The sequence below is a fragment of the Dreissena polymorpha genome, chromosome 13 (genome assembly GCF_020536995.1).
Source record: "Dreissena polymorpha isolate Duluth1 chromosome 13, UMN_Dpol_1.0, whole genome shotgun sequence".
NCBI lineage: Eukaryota > Metazoa > Mollusca > Bivalvia > Myida > Dreissenidae > Dreissena > Dreissena polymorpha.
Window position 1 is genome coordinate 73,228,934 of NC_068367.1, and position 21,543 is coordinate 73,250,476.

At 34.3% G+C, this 21,543-nt stretch overlaps 2 protein-coding genes across 3 annotated transcripts in view; both read left to right on the plus strand.

The window, feature by feature from the left end:
• The window catches only part of LOC127856341 (NEDD8-activating enzyme E1 regulatory subunit-like), a 34,952-nt gene extending 23,597 nt beyond the window's left edge, over window positions 1–11,355 (plus strand). For both annotated transcript variants that reach the window (XM_052392480.1, XM_052392481.1), the window contains 5 exons: window positions 6,621–6,657; window positions 7,226–7,312; window positions 7,995–8,134; window positions 9,159–9,229; window positions 10,136–11,355. In XM_052392480.1, the coding sequence (XP_052248440.1) occupies window positions 6,621–6,657; window positions 7,226–7,312; window positions 7,995–8,134; window positions 9,159–9,229; window positions 10,136–10,295 (495 nt within the window). In that variant the 3' untranslated portion in view covers window positions 10,296–11,355. The remainder of the gene's footprint in view (window positions 1–6,620; window positions 6,658–7,225; window positions 7,313–7,994; window positions 8,135–9,158; window positions 9,230–10,135) is intronic.
• A 5,673-nt stretch (window positions 11,356–17,028) lies between these two features.
• Window positions 17,029–19,508, plus strand: LOC127855944 (uncharacterized). Its single transcript, XM_052391864.1, has 2 exons — window positions 17,029–17,581; window positions 17,839–19,508. Exons 1-2 carry the CDS (start codon window positions 17,374–17,376, stop codon window positions 18,072–18,074), a joined length of 444 nt encoding a protein of 147 aa, XP_052247824.1. The 5' UTR covers window positions 17,029–17,373; the 3' UTR covers window positions 18,075–19,508.
• The last annotated feature ends 2,035 nt before the right edge of the window (window positions 19,509–21,543 follow it).

The following is a 21,543-nucleotide window of genomic DNA, read 5'->3' on the forward strand; positions in this document are numbered from 1 at the left end:
GTTAGGATTAGAGCCACAATTAATGAACTCCCAAAGGCAATCTAGACTATTGTTGTACTGAAGTAAAATCGTAAGGTCACATTTTCTATTTGTGTTCCAATTTTTCTGCTTGCAAAAGCTTAATATATTTGATTTTTTCAGTAATAATTATTTGTTTTAAACATTTTTAAATACAGAATACCACATCACAAAATAGCTTAGTAATTTAAGAACCTTTTTGCTAAAAAGTTTTTTTTAAATATATGCCCATGCAGAAAGCATCATATGACAGATCACATTCAAATGACCTTCTTTACCATGAAAATCTTGATATGCTTGAGTAAAGTTGGACCAGTTTTAAAAAAGTGACGCTTTTCCAATTGATCCTTCACAATAAATCATGACTGTACAGTTTGAGTTAATTTTCAGATGGATAATACTCCATATCGGAGTCACTCAATAAAAGCCTTTTTGGCTTAAACGACAATATTGAAGTCAACAAAATGATGGATTCTGGAAGGTCATGCCATTTTTACCTCTAATGTTGATGCATGAGTATAAGAGAACAAGAACAGTATTTTTGCTAAGTAACACCTCCTGGGTTTCATATTTTCAATGGGAAGGGTGGGGAGAGCATTGATCAGGAGTAGAAATAATGGCATTTTTAGCTCACCTGATCACAACGTGCTCATGGTGAGCTTTTGTGATCGCCTTTTGTCCGTCATGCGTCCGTCGTCAACATTTGCCTTGCGAACACACTAGAGGCCACATTGTCCGATCTTCATGAAAACTTGGTCTGAACATTTTTCCTAATGATACCTCGACCAAGTTTGAAACTGGGTCATGCTGGGTCAAAAACTAGGTCACTAGGTCAAAAAAAAAGAAAAACTTTGTGAACACTGTAGAATTCACATTTGATGCCCAACCTTCATGTCACTTTGTCAAAATGTATTTCTTAATGATATGTTGGTTGAGTTAAAAAATGGTTTTGGTCCATTGAAAAACATGGCCGCCAGGGGGCAGGGCAGTATTCCTTAAATGGCTATAGAGAAACTTGTGAACACTCTAGAAGTCACAATTTTTGCCAAATTATCATGAAACTTAATCAAAACATTGGTTTCATAAATATCTCGGACAAGTTCGAAAATGGTCCAGATCGGTGAAAAAACATGGCCGCCAGTGGGTGGGGCAGTTTTTCTATATGTATATAGTGAAAACATGTGAACACTAGAAGTCACATTTTTGGTCAAATCTTCATGAAATTTGGTCAGAATATTTGTTTCCTGGATACGTCGGTTGAGTTCGAAAATGGTTTAGATAGGTAAAAAAACATGGCCACCAGGGGGGGTTCTTTTTCCTCATGTTTATATAGTAAAAAAAGCTTGTGAACACTCTAGAAGTCACACTTTTTGCCTAAGCATCATGAAATTTTGTCTTTACATCGATTTTATAGATATCTTGGGCAGTTTTCTCTATATGTATTTAGTGATAACATGTGAACAGTCTAGAAGACACATTTTTTGCCCAATCTTCATGAAATTTGGTCAGAACATTTGTTTCCCAGATACTACGGTTGAGTTCAAAAATGGTTCGGATCGGTAAAAAAACATGGCCGCAACAGGGGGGGGGGGGAGTTCCTTATGTTTATATAGTAAAAAAAGCTTGTGAAGACTCCAGGGTAGGTGGGGTAATTTTCTATATAGGCCTATTGTGAATACTTTGGAACACCTTATTTTTAAAGTCAGTCTTGTCATACTAATAACTTAAAATATTTGCTGAAGAGTTTTAATCTTAGTTTCTTTCCATCTTAGTCTCTCAGGTGAGCGATCCAGGGCCCTTTGGGGCCTCTTGTTATATGTATGCGATATATATATATAAACATGTATATATGAGCCTAGCTCTGTAAAAAGAGGGTTTTAAGCATTTGTGCGTAAAGTGTCGTCCCAGATTAGCCTGTTCAGTTCACTTCACACAGGCTAATCAGGTACATGTTCTGCCTAAACTGGATGTTTGCTAATAAGAGATTTTCTTCAAACGAAAAATATCATAAAAGTGGAAAGTGTTGTCCCTGATAAGCACTACGCACATGCATCATACCCTCTTTTCACTGAGCACGGCCCATATATACATTAATTTATTAATTTATATTTATATAAGAAAAACATAATTTTACTGTGAAGCTCATTATGCAAAAATAAAAAAAAGAACTTTGAGTGGGGGTATTTATTAGCATGTTGGCATCTATAAGAGAATATGAGTTAGGATAAATACCTCAGATTGATGATTTTATTGAGATTGAGCAACCCATTTGCTTGGTTTGTTTATACAAATGGCTTTGTTGGCAATAGTAGAACAGCCATTATTGTTTTCTTTATTGTTGAGATTTTGCAACTTAACTTATTCATTGTTTTCTGTTTACATAATGGTCTGTGATAAAGTTTACTAATTTCAGCACTTTTACGAGTTTAAGAAAGGAGAACATTTTTATAATGTTTATAATTTGATTTTATTGTACTCACAAAGTTTTGGTGATGTATAAAGCAGTGTGGCTTTCTGTCAGTCTTCATCATTTCTGTATGGTTACTTAATAATGGCTTGACTTATTTGAATACATGTACATTCTATGCAACTTAAAATAGACATCAATTTCGAATTGGGTTACAATACACTAATTATTGAAGAGTAATGGGCCCTTTTCAATTCATATTATGATAAAAATAAATGTTTATTTGTTTCCTCTCCCCAGCTGACACACACAAATTGTCGCTACCTCATTTTTTTCTGGGGGGGGGGGGGTTGGATTCTAAGGTGGTAAAATATTTTTTCTGATTAGATTTGGCGATTAAAAAAATGAATAAACAGTAATATGTATGTATCTACTCAATTATGGTTCCCGGCATGCGTTTACCACTCGACAAAGATTACACGTGAGCAAATAAATTCCTTCTTTGTTATATTAAAAGTTTGAAATGTCTGATTTCAATTTTCACCATGAAGGAGCTGCTTTCCAGTAGCATATATTGGAGCTACTTTCCCATATTTTATCAAGCTTTATTGGTAAGATAGACTATACGGTATATAAAAACACCATTTAAAATATCGAAAGGGGAAAAAACATACTTGAAGTTTTTATGATCGCCTTTTGTCCATTATTGTCTGTCATTCATCATCAATATTTGCCTTTTTATTAACACATTAAAGGCTATAGTTAAACCTTGGTAACACTCTTGAAGTCACATTTAGAGTCCAATCTTCATGAAACACTTGTTCTTAGGATATGTTTGCTAAGTTTGAAGATGATTCTGGTTTGTGGATAAAATATTACCACCAGTGGAGGGTCATTATTCATATATGGCTATTGTTTAACCTTGTTAACACTCTGGAAGTCACATTGATTGTCTAGTTTTTGTGAAGCTTAGAACATTTGTTGTAATGATAGCTTGGCTAAGTTTGAAAATGATTCTGGACTGTTGAAAAACATGGCCACCAGGGAGGGGCAGTTTTTGTTGTATGGCTATATTAAAACCTTGTTAACTCTCTAGAAATTAGTTTTCCCGTCTCTGTGAAACTTGGTCGGAATATTTGTATTTATAATATATTTGCTGTGTTCCTGTGTAATTAAATATATTGCCATCATTTAGCAGATCTTTTTGTCTTATATGGCTAAAGTGAAACCATGTTAACATTTGAGAAGTCACATTTTTAGTCCAATCTTTATGAAACTTGTTCAGAACATTAATTTTTGTTGGCTGAGTTAAAAAATGTTTCAGGATGGTCGAAAAATATGACCACCTTCGCAGGGCAGTTTTTCATATATGGCTATATTAAACTTGTTGGAAATATTTGTTTTTATAATATCTTTTCTGTGTTCAAAATAGTTCTAGTCTAATGAAATAAATTGCTGCAAGTTATCAGGGCATTTTTCCTTATATGGCTTAAGTGAAACCTTGTTAACATTTTAGAATTCATATTTTCAATCCAATCTTTATGAAACTTGTTCAGATTTTTTTTCTTATGATATCAGGCTGAGTTTGACAATGGTACTTGTCCTTTTATAAAACATGGCTGCCAATGGGAGAGGCATTTTTTGTATTGAAACGTTATCACATTCTTAGTCCAATCTTTAATAAACTTGGTCAGAACTGTTCTAATATTCTTTTCTGAGTTAGAAAATGGTTTAAGTCTGTGGAAAAATCCTTGCCATCAAGGGGTGGGGCGGTTTTGGTTGTATGGCTATTATAAGTAAAACTTTGTTAACTGTCATGAAGTCACATTTTTAGTTGTTTAGTTCCTTCCAATCTCAGGTGAGCGCCTTAGGCCCCATGGTCCTCTTGTTTGCCTTGTATTATTGAAGCAGGTGTTCAAATATGTCAAATAATTATGTTAAAATTTTAGATTTGAAATCTTAATTGACTCACAGTTAAGTTATGTGTTTGTGGCTTACGCTTATAAGGACATTGCATATTTATGCAATTTTCATATTTGCCATTTGTTTATATATACAATGTTTGATATTTTGCTTTTTATTACAATGTGAACTAAGCAAAGTGAAAATAGTCATGTGGTGGTATAAATGTCACTTCATGTTTATCATTTCTTGTTGCTGTCTTTGACTCGACACATATTTGTAAGTCAGTTTGTATACTGTGAGCCAAAGCTGAAATTATTAAGTGTCAATTAGAATTAAAGCAGATCCTAAAAGTTGTAAAGACAGTACATCCAGGAAAAAGAAACTTACATCACATGCTTAAATTAACAGGATGCAGTACGAAGTAAAACCTTTTTTTTAAAAGAATTTTCTCAGATTTAGGTTTGCTGTTTTTGGATTAAATATTAAAATGAAAAAAATCCTAAATTGAAATGTTTTAATTTCTCTTTGAAATTGTGAAATGCGTTATACACAGAGTAAATAATGTGTTTGTGCACTTCTAATAGTCAACTGCAATTTTGCCCGTTAGCCTGTTCTATAATGATCTAGTTTATGTAGAAATATAAGATGCATATTGTGTTTAAACTTTGATGTTAATGAAAAAGAATGCTCAGAATAAGTTTGATCTGTTCTGCATGCTTTCTACTTGGAATGGTGTTGTACTGTTAGTTTGATAACATTTGTTTTCGTTTATTTGTTTCGAAGTGTTTTTGTTGCAAAATGATTGTAAGGTGTTGTATATCAGATGTTACCCTTTTTGATTCAATTTCCTACCATCAGACCAAAACCCATTAGACATTTAATATGTATTGAGCATTAATGGTTTTTATGGATGGTACATGTATCAATGTATTTGACAAAATTTGTGCACAGATACTAGTAATACTTTGTGTAATATATTCCATTTAATTTAAGGTTTTTTATCCCCTAATAGACAGTTACATACACATAGATTTCTAGCATATTCTTTCGTATTTATTTGTCTACAAGTATAGGCCAAAATCTTTTCTTTAAATTTGAATTTCAAGGGAACGTTGTAGTCACAAAGCATTGAAGAGTAGAAAACTAAATGCTCTAAACATATTGATCTTTTTCCATCAATACAAAAAGAGATGTGGTTTCTCCTTAATTCAACATTTTTAGAACAAATATAACTTTTACAAATAGTGTTTTTTTTACATTATTAGATCTGTTTGAAACTGCAGAACTTTGTTGAACCCCATATGGGGGGATAGGGTTTTATTCCTCTCAGGTGTTTAAACAATAAAAACCCAGTAGACTGGATCGGTAAAATATATCTCCTATTAGTTGTTTTTAAAACTAAAACATACTACTTTACCCTACATGAATCTTTAGCAGTATATTATTTTCATTAACAAATGTTCTTCTTCTATTAAAGTATATAAATTAAAAGCCTTAACAATTGCCCAATTGACTTCTAAATGTATGGTACTGGATTTATTCTTAGGAGTATCTCTTTTGAGTTCAAAGAAAACATATCATATAATGCACTACCATTATAATATAATTGGGATTATTTTTAGTGTATAATGTTCCTTTATGTTAAACATATTTTTTTTAAGAGCCTTCATATCATGATCATCTATTCAGCACAATATCCTTATTGTCCCCTACCGGTTTCACCGGAGGGGACTTATGGTTTACCCTCTGTGTGTCCGTCAGTTTATGTGTCTGTCAGTCCGTGAGTCTTTCACACTTTTCTGGATCATGTGATAACTTTTAAAGTTCTTAATATTTTTCATGAAACTTGAAACATGGATAGATGGCAATATGGACACTGTTCACATCATTTCATTTTGTTCCTACGTCAAAAACTCTGGTTGCTATGGCAACAAAAATACAAAATTATAAAAAAAACAACATCTGTCAATGGTGCAGCCGGTAGGGGACATATATTGCTTGGCAATAGTCTTAAAACCACTATTGTAGTGTGATTGTATAGCACCCTTCTCCCTGTATATCTCATACAAAACAATCCAAATAGTGTGTATTGTATTTAAAATATGTTATCAAGGAGAAAACGTGATAAAAATAAAGATTGTTGTCCTAGCATATAATTAAGAGCATGAACAGAAACTACCTGATGTATGCTTATGCAATACATTTAAAAATGCATCCATATCTTTGTGTTTCTGGTCTTGAATTAAAGTCCACACACCATTTTACAGGATGAACATTTTTTTATTTTCAGGCTGGCTGCATCTCAGAGCAAGAAATTAAAACATTCTGTAAGTACTGATTGACTGACTGTACAGTAGTGAGTGGGTTTAAACATATACTGAGTATGGCTTGAAATTAAAACATTCTGTAAGTACTGATTGACTGTACAGTAGTGAGTGGGTTTAAACCTTTACCTGATAAGACTATGTGCCAGATGAACTATAAACATACCTAAGACACTGTACTCTTGAAATGTGAATCTGTCTTATAAGTCATTTCTGCTATGTAAGTTGTAACATTGATATTGTATAGTGGGGTTACAATTTGTTGGGGAGGGGGCTCAGTTTGAATAGCGCTTGACTGCATCTTTGAGGATTGTATGTTTGATTCCCTTCGCTGCCACAAAACTTGATTGTTTTTGGTTATGGATATGTTTCTATGGCCAGTTGGTTACAGTAAGTTACTGTAATAAAAATTAGAACTTATTACTGGTGAAACTTCTTTGCCAGGAAAATAGTGAGCAGTAAATAGACGGCAACAATACGACTGTAGTAAACTGTTGTAAACAGCAAAAAACACAAACTTGTGGTTGGGGGTGGGGTCTTTATAGTTTACAAATGGGCCTTAATGTTTCAGGCAAGAATGCAGCTTTTCTACGGCTGGTGCGTTGTAGAAGCCTGGAGGAGGAATACAGCCCTCAATCAGAGAAAATCAAGTTTCAAGGTACAGATTAGAGAAATACTTGTACCAGACTGTGATCTGTCAGACAGTCAGGCAATATTGACACACAAATGAGCAAACACTCTTGGAAAAAAGTGTTTTATGCATGAGCGTTAAGTGTTGTTCAATATTAGACTGTGATGTCCGCTTTTATAGTATTTTTTGTTTAAAGGAAGTCTCTCTTAGCTAAAATTCAGTTAAGGTGGGAAGTGTCATTCCCGAGCCTCAAATACAGTGCCTGGCAAGCACTCTCAGGCAAGTTTGCATGGAACAAGTGGGATTGTGTGACTTATTTATGAAAAGTCTTTTAATATTTCAATCATGATTACCTCCATCATCATCATCAACAAAATCATCGTCACAATCCTCATCCACTTCATCATCATCTTTAACACAAGAGCACAATATATACGAATCTCACTCTGAAAAAACAGGGCTTAATTCATCTGTGTTAAGTGTCATCCCAGATAAGCCTGTGCAGTCTGCACTTAGCAGGCAAAACACTTTCAACCTCAGCTGGATTTTCGCTGAGAAGAGACTTCTTTTAAACCAAAAATACCAGAAAAGCAGAAAGTTTTTCCCTGTTTAGCTTGTGTGGACTGAACATGGTAATCTGGGACAACACTACACATATGGATTAAACCCATTTTCCAAGAGTGGCGTTGATATCCAGTTTACCTTACAGTCCAGCATTTGGATTCTGAAGACCCGGATGATGTTGTCTTCTACGTGTTGCTGCGTGCCGTGGACAGTTTCTATGACACCCACAGTTCCTACCCAGGCTGGTATGCAGACCAAGTGGAGGCTGACGTTCATAAACTGAAGGTCAGTTGTCAGTTTAATAGGTTTGAGTCTCTCTTTGGGGAACCAGGCTGAATGCATGTGGGTAAAGTATTGTCCCAGATTAGCCTGTGCTGTCCATAAAGGCTAATAAGGTACAACACTTTTAGTCTTGACTGGATTTTAATTTAGATGGCACATCCTTTTAAGGAAAAATTGTATTAAAGCAGAAATTGTTGTATCTGATTAGCCTACGGACTGAACAGGCTAAAGCAGAAATTGTTGTCTCTGATTAGCCTACGGACTGAACAGGCTAAAGCAGAAATTGTTGTCTCTGATTAGCCTACGGACTGAACAGGCTAAAGCAGAAATTGTTGTCTCTGATTAGCCTACGGACTGAACAGGCTAAAGCAGAAATTGTTGTCTCTGATTAGCCTACGGACTGAACAGGCTAAAGCAGAAATTGTTGTCTCTGATTAGCCTACGGACTGAACAGGCTAAAGCAGAAATTGTTGTCTCTGATTAGCCTACGGACTGAACAGGCTAAAGCAGAAATTGTTGTCTCTGATTAGCCTACGGACTGAACAAGCTAATGAGGGACAATACTTTACGCACATGCATAAAGCATTGTTTTTTCCCATAGATAGGCTAATTTCCATGGTATGTTATGTAAAATGTTGTGTATATTGTGTTTGTATTTAATTTTTATTTTATCTTTAAATGTTACAATAGAGTTTGAATGTTACAACAGAAATAGGTTTTGACTAATTTAAACAAATTACTTTTCTCTAAAAAATGTGCAGTCGTAACTTTTGCATTGATAATCATTCCTATTTTGTCTTACTTCAGACAAAAATTGTTGACATTGTATTCACATTAATGTTATTTAAAACACCTATTTGGTAGTGTAGGCTTAGCTTTCTTAATCCCGAATCATGTTTGAATCAAATATCATTGTAAAAGTAAAACAAAGTCTATGCATATTTGAAACCGGAGTTATTTATGTATGAATACTTTTTAAGGTGTGTTGTTCACATAGGAAAATATACACTTATTGTGAATTTTACAGGGTTGCCTGACGAAGCTTTACCATGAATGGGGCGTACCGTGCAACATAAAAGATGACTACGTCCATGAAATGTAAGGCTGTTTTTTTACTAATATTTGTGCCTTGTTATGGGAAAACGGGGCTTTTGCATGTGCGTAAAGTGTTGTCCCATCTAAGGGAACTTCCTTTAAACCAAAATTCCATGAAAGCTGAAAGTCTCTTCCTTGATAAGCCTGGGCTGACTGTTAAGGCTAACCTGGCACACTTTACACACATGCATTAAGCCCAGTTTTCCCTGACACTTTACACACATGCATTAAGCCCAGTTTTCCCTGACACTTTACACACATGCATTAAGCCCAGTTTTCCCTGACACTTTACACACATGCATTAAGCCCAGTTTTCCCTGACACTTTACACACATGCATTAAGCCCAGTTTTCCCTGACACTTTACACACATGCATTAAGCCCAGTTTTCCCTGACACTTTACACACATGCATTAAGCCCAGTTTTCCCTGACACTTTACACACATGCATTAAGCCCAGTTTTTCCAGAACAAGGCTCTTCGAAAATAAGTTTGCAATGTCTCTAATAAGTTCATTCTGTGTAGTGTCTGTCCGTTGATTTCTTTAAAATGTGATGAATAAAGAGAATTGTTTATGACTACTGTGTAGATGGTCTGAAGTCTGAAATGTTTTTCCAACTTTAAGTATCGGTACAATGTATAATCGAAGGAACTATTATTTGAGTGACATATTTATAGGGAGTATTCAACCAAAGGTTATATCAGCTTTATACACATCAAACAATAGTTACTCAAAAAGTACTGACAATTTGCTCAGAAGATGCTTTTTTAATATAAAAAATATCATACAAGCGGAAAGTGTTGTCCCTGATAAGCCTGTGCGAAACTGCACTTGATAATATGTGACGACATTTAATGCACATTAATGTAACCCTGTTTTCTCAGAATGCAGCTAATTTAAATATTACAGGTGTCGTTACGGAGCCTCAGAGTTACACACTATGTCAGCGTTCATTGGTGGTGCTGCGGCGCAGGAAGCCATTAAAGTTATCACCCGCCAGTTTGTGCCTATCAATAACACGTTCATCTACAATGCGATGAAACAAACATCTGTGACAGTCGAGCTATGAACACTGTATTATGTACGCAAACACTGCCAGGCCTGATTTGTTGACAAGTCATCAACTAAAATATTCTCAGTTTGATAAAGCTCCATTTGCATATTTCAAAAAATAAGCATGACTAATGTTGTAAAGACAAATGTCCATTCCATGAACATTTTTGTCAGATAATCAAATTAATTAAACTTTTTGTTTATGTATCAGAAGTTGTATCTAGAAAATATCTATGTCAAGTTCGAATATGAGTCATGCCGGGTCAAAAACTAGGTCACGGGGTCACTTGGTGCATTTCAATAACTTCTATCAAAGCGTTTATTGGGTGCATATGTCATCCTATGGAGACAGCTCTTGTTTTGACTGTTAACATAAAAAATAAACCTATGTCAATTATATTTAAGAAAAATCGAGAAATTTGGGCCTGCTGGTCACCTTGTTGTTTTTTATAACTAATTGACATAAATGCATCTTAACAGATACATTTTCCATCTGGATTTGACCATTTTATGTGTGACAGGTCCTCATAGTGGGAGATTCTCAATGTCTACCATATAGCTTTGATTCCCTTTATTCCTACTGTTCCCACCCTCTACAAAATATATTTGGTTTCAATTTATGATCTATGGTTGATAACATAATACTGTTAATTTAAATTATGCAATTGCTAACAAGCATGGTACAATTTGTAAATTGTATTACTTATGTTAAAATTAAACTGTTACATGTTACACAATAATCGACACCACTGGTTTCACTTAGTTTGTCACAATCCAAAAGTTGATTGTAAACTTTTTGAGCATAGTGTTTTTAGGTGATTTCTTAATTGAAAGTCGCATAGTAGTTATGTTATATATTAATTTTCACCTCAACAATAAATCGCATAGTAGTTATGTTATATATTAATTTTCACCTCAACAATGTTTGAGTCGTGCAAGATATAGATTTTTAATTTAAGACAATTTTAAACCGGTAATTTGTGTAACAGTTGTTCAATATTGTATTTCTTTGTTGTCACGTACGTGTGTGCCAAGTACTTTACATGTACTATAATATGATTAAATAAGAAACACATTCACTGCGTTCAATTTTGTGTTTATTAAAGCACAGCCTTCGTGCATTGAAAATGTGTAACAAATGAGAAACGAAAATTTAGATCTCTACATATGATATGAAACGCGCTCTCTGAAAGGGGGGTTTACTGCATGTGCGTAAATGTCGTCCCAGATAAGCCTGTGAAGTCGGCACAGGCTAAACATGGACGACACTTTCAGCTCTTATGCACAGGTGGTTAGAGTGTGGCTATGATATTAATTAGTGAAAACACTTTTCCCTATCAAATATATATTTAACAAGGTATCCAACTCAAAATCACCCGAAAACGGGGTGCATCGCAGTAGACTTTCAAAACCTTTACTCCTGTGGCTGTCATTGTCCCCCTTATCCACATGTAAACACTTAAAATGTAAATGATTTTTAACTTATACGAAACTTAGAACCTTTGTACAGTTTTCACCCCTTAACCAATAGGCGCCGGCACAAAATCTATTTAGAAGGAGTGCCATCTCGGAAGAAGGAGATATATTTCCGTTTTTACACGTTCGATACTTAATATTGTTTAACTATTTTTAGACCTAGTTTGTAAGAACTACTACCGATTATGTGAAGAGCTCCTGTCATCATACTTATTAGTGAGTATTTCAATCCGTTTTCTTGTTATTTCGTTGAATAGAAAATGGAACATCCACTGAGATAAAATCGCCTTTATGTGTATTGCATGTACGCCATAACGCATAGAAATCAGACAAGTAACTTTCTATGAAAACTTGTTCTAATATAGTTCTACATGCGCTCAATATAAACTACTTCATATGTCAGATCTGCACAATATACACAACTGTATACTTTTAAATCATTACACATTATTATAAAATGACGATACACATCGCATATTCTTGATTTGTTTGCATCCATACATGCAGCATTTTATACACAGCTAAATATTCGCTGTATCAATATTTTGCAGTACGTTTTTCGGCATAGCTGTCTAAACCAGGGTTTGACCTATCGACCTTTTTAATTGTCATATGAACTATTGAGAAAAAAAATCGCGCTAGAAGGCCCGAATGGATAAATGGATTTTTTCGTATTTGTGAAAAATATCAAAACTGCGCATAATAAAAAACGTGCAATATACCAAATGTTGAAGAATTTACATTTAAATATATTTTGAATAGTAAAGCGCAGAACAAAATTCTCATCAAGTATGGGCTAATTTAATAATTATATGGATGCATCTTTGCTTTTTACAACAATATTAAAGAGTTCTTAGCGTGCAACTATTTTATCTCAACCATAAAGGCTAAGTGGATACAAATGTTTCACACCGCACGAAATCAAGGAAGTTTGTACGCGTATTACCCTTTATTTTCCAAAAAGAGGCTATGTTCGCATATTTAACAGTAACTGCGATATTTCAGTATGCACACTCGTTTGTGTTATACGTAAGGTATAAATGTTCCATATTCTTATATTAATATATATTGAAAAAGTTTTTTATATTCAATTTATAATGACATTAAAGCGTGTTTAAGTATTCATCTTTACACAAGCCGTCGTTCTGGCACTTAATCGTGATCTCCCTTTAATTGCGTTATGAACATTCCTTCTCGCATGGTGTTGATATGCCAATGTGTTATCAGCTTCTCTTCACATGTTTATTTTATCGCTGTTTAAGGTAGTTTTAGATCAAATTGTCTAGCAAAATTGTATCGGAAATAGAAAGAGAGCGTTTAACATGTACATTTAATTTAAACTGCTCCATAAAATTATGAACCTAAATAATATATCGAATAGGCTAAACGCATAACACTCAAGGAACAAGTAAAAGACTATGGATAAAGTTATTTCGTGTTAAAACTATGTCATCACAAAGAGATATGTTATTTGCCTAACATGTAGTAAAGATGAAAACGTTGCATTCTCGAAGACGAGGTCATTACTAAAATGAAGATCATATTTTCAGTATTGGCATGTTGGTTTTTACTTGATTTTATACACGTTGAAGCCGTAACAGATTTTGATTTTCAGGCATTATTTTCCAGGCTTGCAGTGCTCGAAGAAAGACAAGCTGTGCTTGAAAAAACACAAGAAAATGTCCGAAAGAAGAGTCGCTTCGCTTGAAGGAAAAATTGCATTATGCAATAGAAGAATAAAGATACGCTTGACATTGTAAAGAAACTGTATGCGAGAAAAGTCAAGCTTGAAATCGACAAGATGCTACCTGACACAACCGCCACAACGAACGGATACGACAAGACTCTGTATGACAGTGGTGTCGCCTCCATTTTTTAGGACAAGATACTATCTGACAGAAAAATCGCCACGCTCGAGAACGATACTGCAGTATCACCCAACCGGAGTGGAAAAGATGAAAGTTTCTCTGCTGCAGTTGAAATTGCAGATTGGTCAACTGCTGGTAATGTTTTATTTGTATTTGACACCTACTATTACGTTTCAATAAAGACTTACGAATGTTCGTTTCAAAATAAGTTTAAATCAAAATCAATTGTTTCTGTTAAAATGAATTTAATGTTTGTTTATATCTTGTTGGTTTCTTTGCCTCAGGCTATGAATGGAATATGAAAAAAAAATATGAATTTTAGTGAATGTTGATTGATTGAAATCCTTCAGCACATTCCACATCTTTTACATATGTTTGACGCTATTATACTTTTGTTTCAGTAATTTAATCCAAACACAGACGGGTTTGTAGCATTTTCCGTTATGAAAGACGCTCATCAGGACCACATCGGCGTTAATCAGAACATCATATTTGAGCAGGTTGTTACAAATGAAGGAGGCGGGTACCATTGACGATTATGGGTTTCACTAATCGGGAGGTTTTTGCTGCCATGGTTCATAACGGACACGTTGTCGCGAAAATTTACGCTCACGGGGTCAGCGGACTAGAACAAGGCAGTCAAGCGTTTATCATAAAGGTTAATGCTGGTGATGAAGTTGCGGTTCGACATAATGACAATGCAGACACTTTTATATGGAGTAATCTGTTTTCGTCGTTCAGTGGCTATTTAGTATTGCTGCAATAAAAAAGATTAACCGGCTAATGATAACAAATGTAGACACATACATTTACTCATGCAAATAAAACAAGTTATGTGAATTAACTATGTTTGTAATGTCCTTTACACGTATCGTCATTGCGTGTCTATTAAAACCATTTTTATTTATGAAATATAAGAATAACTTAACTGTTCTCTTCATTAACAGGGATATATTGGTGGGTTATTTGTTGATAAAAATCGGCACATTCTAACACCCAAACTGCAGTCTCTGCATTGGAATTTGACTTGAATTTAGACATCAAGGTTAGTTAATCTCTACACTAAACGCTCGAATCTAGTGATCAAGAAGATCTCGTTGTGAAAACGGCATGGGAGGAATTCCGTTATTGCTTAAAAAACGATATTTATTTGTGTGTGTTTTTATGTATATTAAATCTAATCGGCGGCTTTACTATTTTGCTTTTAATAATAATTCGATTCCATTTAAATGCTGTTATGTACCATTTGTGTTCAGTTCGTCAGCAACTTCCTCGGGAAGACAGATGCAACTGGTTCTCCCCTGACGCTCAACTCTCACTTTTGGTTCCCGGGCATTGGCCCACCACAATCAGGTAACCGCTATTGCTGGCGGGTGAAAAACGTGAGAGGATTTTCATGATCCGTGTGACCAGCTGCAGGTTTTTTTTAGAGGAGACAGGCGCCGACAAAATTGACTGGAGCCCACTGAGAATAAAATATACTGGACAAAACAACAAAATACACGCTGCATTCACACAAAAAACGCACAGAACTGAGACCTGATTTATAAATATCTTATATTCTAAATATTTTATATTCATTTAAAGCCACACACCCTGAAATGAAATACATGACATAGAAAATTTAAGTATAAATAAGAAACATATTTGATCTATGCCAATTAGAATTTATCTGGTGGTAACAAGGTAATAATACGTCTCTTTTGCGCTTTAAAACTTAAAACTAATCGCGTTTGTTGAAAATGGACGTATACGTCTAGAAATCCTAATTTCGGTTTTAAAAACGTACTGTTTGAAAAATAATAAATTACTTGCTAACTATGCTATAAATTTAATTTTATCTACGTCAATTAAAATATATCAGGTGGTTACAAGGTAGAAATTCGTCTTTTTTGCGCTTTATAACTTAAAAATAATCGCGTTTGTCGAAATGGACGAATACGTACAGAAATCCTACTTTCGGTTTTAAAATTAAAAAAATAAATAAATTACTTGCTTACTTGGCTATAGATTTAAGGACAATTTTGCACACTTTCAAATTGCATCTATATGTATTCATTAACATGTACTTCATTTCAAGGTGTGTGGCTTTAATAATTGACATTTAAACGTGTTTAAGTATTGAGCTTTACACAAGCCGTCGTTCTGGCACTTAAATCATGATCTTTCTTTAATTGTTTTATGGACATTTTATCTCGCATGGTATCCAGGCCACTGTGTCATCATCTTCTCTTTACAATTACCTCTTCATTGTATTGCTTTTCTTTTAGTAAGGCGAGGTAATAATTATTATTGGATCAGAATTCTCTTCAGGGAAGATATTCACGTATACAATATATTACGTGCACACGTGTAAGGTATATAATAGATTCAAGATATGCTGTTCACAAGGACATTGTAGAAGCCATTTTTGATTGATTTTATAACGCTTTTTCAATCGAATTGACCAATATACATGTATTTAGAATGATCGAAAATATTCACAATCATATCAAAAGTATCTTATACTGAGAAATAAGTCACACATACTGGTTCAACACTCCATAATTTATGTGGGTGCAATGGTGCAAAGAACTGTGCATGTCAAGACACACATTTGCAATATATGATCTCATTGAAATAACTGATAATCTTTAACTTACTCAAACCAACATAACTGAGTATTTATTTTTTTTAAATATATTTCTTGTTTAAAATATCCTCAACAAAGATAGAATAGTGCTGCTGTCAAGTACGTTGTCTTCTCAGTACAACCGTTTGTGTTTCATTAAGTTCCACACGAATTTTCCGAAGCCAAATGTTCTAAACCTTGTCCGATTACATCTCGCCTGTGTGCAATAATACTCAAGTCCTAGATAACCCAACAGCAATAGTAAAACAATACATTTTATCAGGTACTCCGGCATTGCTCTTAAACCCGCAGATAGGCGATTCTTCAAAAAGATACCCCATAAGGGTACGACTCATATGGTTGCTTTTGTTAGTAAGACAATGTCACCCATTGGTAATAGGGCTCGCAATAGAGCAGGCATAGCTACGATTGGCCACATTCAGTGATGCCCAGGTAGTTCCGTTATTTCCTACCTATATTGTGGCTGCGAAAGTTAGTCGCAGAGAACACGTGCGCCGTTTAGAATTACTAGTAAACTCATTTAAATAGCACTTGTATAAGCGTTGCTTGTGCAATTGACCAAGCCATTCGCACCGTTCCATATTCAGAAAAGTCGTTTTAGATCCTATCATCTGACAACATGGCATAAAAAATGGAAAGATAGCGTTTAACATGTATATTGGACTCAAACTGCTATACTAAATTATTATCCTAGATACGTTATCGAAGTGGATAAACGAATAACGATACAGAAACTAGTAAACAACTATGAACATCACGACTTCGTGTTAAAATTGTGACAAAACAAAGAGATATGCTATCTGCCTCGCCTTGAAATGTACTAAAGGTGAAACGTTGGCATTCTCGAAGAACTCGTTTATTTCCAAAATGAAGACCATTATGTCAGTTTTGGCATGTTGGCTTTTATTTGTTTTTATACACGTTGAAGCCGTTAAAGATGAAGATTTTCAATAACTGCTTGTCAGGCTTTCAGTGCTCGAAGAAAAACAAGCTGTTATTGAAACGGAAAATAAGTTGTCACAAAAAAAGAATCGCCGTCTCAGAAAAATACAAGTTACTGTCCGACAAAAGAGTCGCTTCGCTTGAACGAAAAATTGCATTATGTCAAAGCAGACAAGATGCAAGAAGACTTTGGTATTTTAAAGAACATCGCACTTGAAACCGACAAGCTATTGTCTGACACTACCACCACAACACATGGATACGAAAAGACTGTGTCTGACAAGGGGTTCGCCTTCCTTGTTAAAGACAGAATTCTATCGGACAGAAAAATCGCCACGCTCGAGAACGACTATGCAGTATCACACAACCGGAGTGATAACGTTGGTAACGTTTTGTTTTTCCTATTTGAAATCTATTATTACGTTTCAATAAATAATAAAGGATGTTCGTTTAAAATAAGTTGACATTTATATTTCCGGTATAAATGTAAATGGCTTTTGTTTAAATCTGGTGGGTTTTTAGCCCCAGACTATTAATGAAATATGAAAAATAAAAAAATTAAATTTAGAGATTGTTTACCGATTAAAATCCTTCAGCATATTCCACAAGATCTTTTTGATGCTATTATACTTGTGTTTCAGAACTTCAATCCAAACACAAACGATTCGTTGCAGAAGGGACTGTAGCATTTTCTGCAATCAAAGTAGCTAATCAAGAGCATGTGGGCTTTCATCAGAACATCATCTTCGAGCAAATTCTTACAAATGAAGGAGGCGGATACCATCAAATTCACGGTGTCTTCATTGCTCCACAATCCGGCGTTTACGTCTTCTCGTCGGCCATTATGTGTGCCCCAAATGGGGAGGTTTTTTGCTGAAATGGTTCATAACGGAAACCTCGTCACGCGCATTGTGACAGTGGGAGATGGGATTAAGGTAGTCAGACGGCTGTCATAAAGATGAATGCTGGTGATGATGTCGCGGTTCGAAATGCTGCCCATGGAGATGATCTGGGGTGATCTGTTTTCGTCATTCAGTGGCTATTTAGTATGGCTGCAATAAATTAAGTGGAAAATGATATCTACTGTAGACATATTTGTTTACTCATGCAAACAAAATTAGTTATGCAAATCGACTATGTTTGTTATTTCCTTTAAAATTTAATCCTTTTTTCATGTCTATTTAAAACACACATTTTATTAAAGAAATATCAATCAAACCATTATATTCTGTTATTAGTCCCCTACCGGTTTCACCGGAGGAGACTTATGGTTTGCGCTCCGTCTGTCAGTCTGTCAGTCTGTCCGTCACACTTTTCTGGATCCTGCGATAACTTCAAAAGTTTTTAATATTTTTTCATGAAACTTCATTCATTCATTTCATTTCGTTCCTACGTCAAAAATTATGGTTGCTATGGCAACAAATAGACTAGAAATACTGCTGAAAATGGTGGTGTTCTGGATCCTGAGATAACTTTTAAAGTTCTTAATATTTTTTCATGAAACTTGAAACATGGATAGATGGCAATATGGACATTATGCACATCATTTCATTTTGTTCCTACGTCAACAATTCTCGTTGCTATGGCAACAAATAAAATAAAAAATTCTGAAAATGGTGGAATTTCTGACAATGGTGGAGCCGGTAGGGGACATATATTGCTTGACAATAGTCTTGTTTTAAAATGGTATATAGGTTGGATATGTTCGGTAAAAATACAAACATTCTAAAACTCAGCCTCCGCATTGAAATTTTACAACATAATTCCAAACCAAATCGACCGGGTACCGGAATAATAACGACCGTGCATTCCACAGGCAGTGTATCTCAATAAGATGCATCAACGAGGTCCTACGAAATGTTTATTTAAATAGACTGAATGTACTAGTTCTAAAAATGGTTTATTTTAATGCAAATATGAGGTCTTCAGAGATATTTATTTCCAAATATGTGTACTCTAGATCTTAACAGAGATCTTATTGCAGAAGATGTATCCACAAGGTCTTAAGAGACGTTGATTTCGATATAATGAGTCCAATAGTTCCTTAGACAGCTTTACGATCAGTGTCTAAAATCATACGTTTTTAGAGAGGTATATACAAATAAGATATATATGCACGGTCTGAAGAAAAGTGTTTTCCATAAATGTATCGACATGGTCGTCATATAGATTTGTTTTCTTAAAATGTATCTACGTCGTATTTAGAGCGCACCGTTTTCAGAGGCGGAATCCATAAAATTACAGAGGCCTACTTCAATAACCCGAACTAATGACGTATTGAGAATATCTATCACCAGAAGCTGTTTTCCTGGTTCTAAGATAAGTTTACTTTCATTAGATGTATTCATGAGATCTCGACAGATTTTTCCATAAGATGGATTGTTAAGCTGTTAAGAGAAGGTCTTAAAAGAGGTTTATATTCATAAGATGTAACTATAAAGTTTCAAAAGAAATCGGTTTCCATAAAATGTATAGACGACATTTTCAGAGAGGTTCATGTTCATAACATGCATCTAACAAACTAACATAAGATGGTTGTTTATTTTCAGAAACTGAATTCGCAATGTATCAGGAGAGTTTTTTTTTACATATATGATGTATCTACAAGATATTGCTACTATTAGTTTATACATGAACAGAATGGAATTTTGTTGTTGTTTATATATGTGAACTTAAAAGTTAATTATATTTTATAATAATTTCACATGTACATGAACTTTTTAAACAGCCGACGAGCTAACAGACGACGTTTTCATCATAAACGGTTTCATTATCATATATGCCATCATCTCCAGCTACAAAATAAACAACAATATCATTGTCACCAAAGACATGATTATCAGCAGTATCACCATATTCATTTGCATCAATAACATCGGTATATAATTAAGCATCCCCATTAGTTGATGAAACCAAACTATGCTAATTGTTCCAAGATGTACTGAAAAGAAAATTGTATTATGGACAAGGATAACAATTAAACTACATTTAGTATTACTAAAATATTAAATAACAAACGAATGAAATTGGTAGATCAAACAGTAACAAATGTATTATCTCTTCAAATTTATAATCACCAAATATGCTGTAATGGAGTTACTACAACGTTACAGTATTGCCTACACCATAAGAGAGTTGTATGGGGTATACATGCAAACCGTTCATCATGTTGTTTAATAGAAATATTAGATTTTTGTAAGCCGTTAGATTATTTTCATCTATGTAATAAATTAAGACAATCTGTACTTTTAATTACTCTATAAAAATGTTGTTTAAGTACATTAAATAATTCATTATTTTTCTGATACGAATCTAAACACAAACACCTGTTTAGTTTATTATCTTTAAAATGATTATGAAATATCACTAAACATTAGTATTATACATATTCCGAGGTGACGTTGGTTGTATTACGTGAATAACGTATCTTCGATCGTTGTGAACTGATTATGGTTTAGTTAGTTGGTATTACGGGTAAACAGATACAATATTTTGAATCCGTTTTTTTGTAAATAATTTAACATGGGTGGTTAATGTATCATTGTAACCGTGACATGTTCCTAATCACAATCCCCTACAAGCACGAACACACCATTTACTTTTTCAGTGCGTAATGTCGTGTGCAAAGGGAGATAATCCAAGAGTTGTGCAATCGTAAATCTAGCTGCTACTGTTACCTACACTCGTTTTAGACAAACACGACAAATTGCAACGACTTTGGAATTCATGCCACTTATTTGACAAAATAAAAAAAAACTAAACTGATCGAAGTATTTGATTCATGTTTCAGACATCTAAGAATATCGTCCTTAAGTAAGAGAAATACTATATTTTTGAATGCTCTGCAAGAATACATATTTTGTATCACCAATCCAAAGTTCCAAGAGAGATAACTCGTAAATTAATAATTTAAAATCGACCATGTCGGTCTCCTTTGATTCTTTCCAAAGTTAAATTATGTGTTCTCTTTGTTATTAAAGCTTTTCTTTCAATTGAAAATAATGAAACAATACCATGTTGCAGCTTTCCCTCCAAACGAGTTGCATGTATAAAATATGTTCAAGTGTAATTTCTTCTCATCACCTTCACACATCTACGAATTATCCAAAGACATTTGTCAAATTCACCTACGTTATACTTTTGAACTGTTCAGGAGTAAAATAAGAAAGTTATACGGAGTAATTCTTGCAATTACGCTATTCTGCTAATTATTCAAGCAGAAAACATACAAGTAGATTGTTAATGACACCAAACATTTTGCAAATAACGTTTATCAAAGACATATCTATAGTATGTTGGTTCGTACTTACAACCAGACTAGTAAAAATGGACAGTAAACCTTTCAC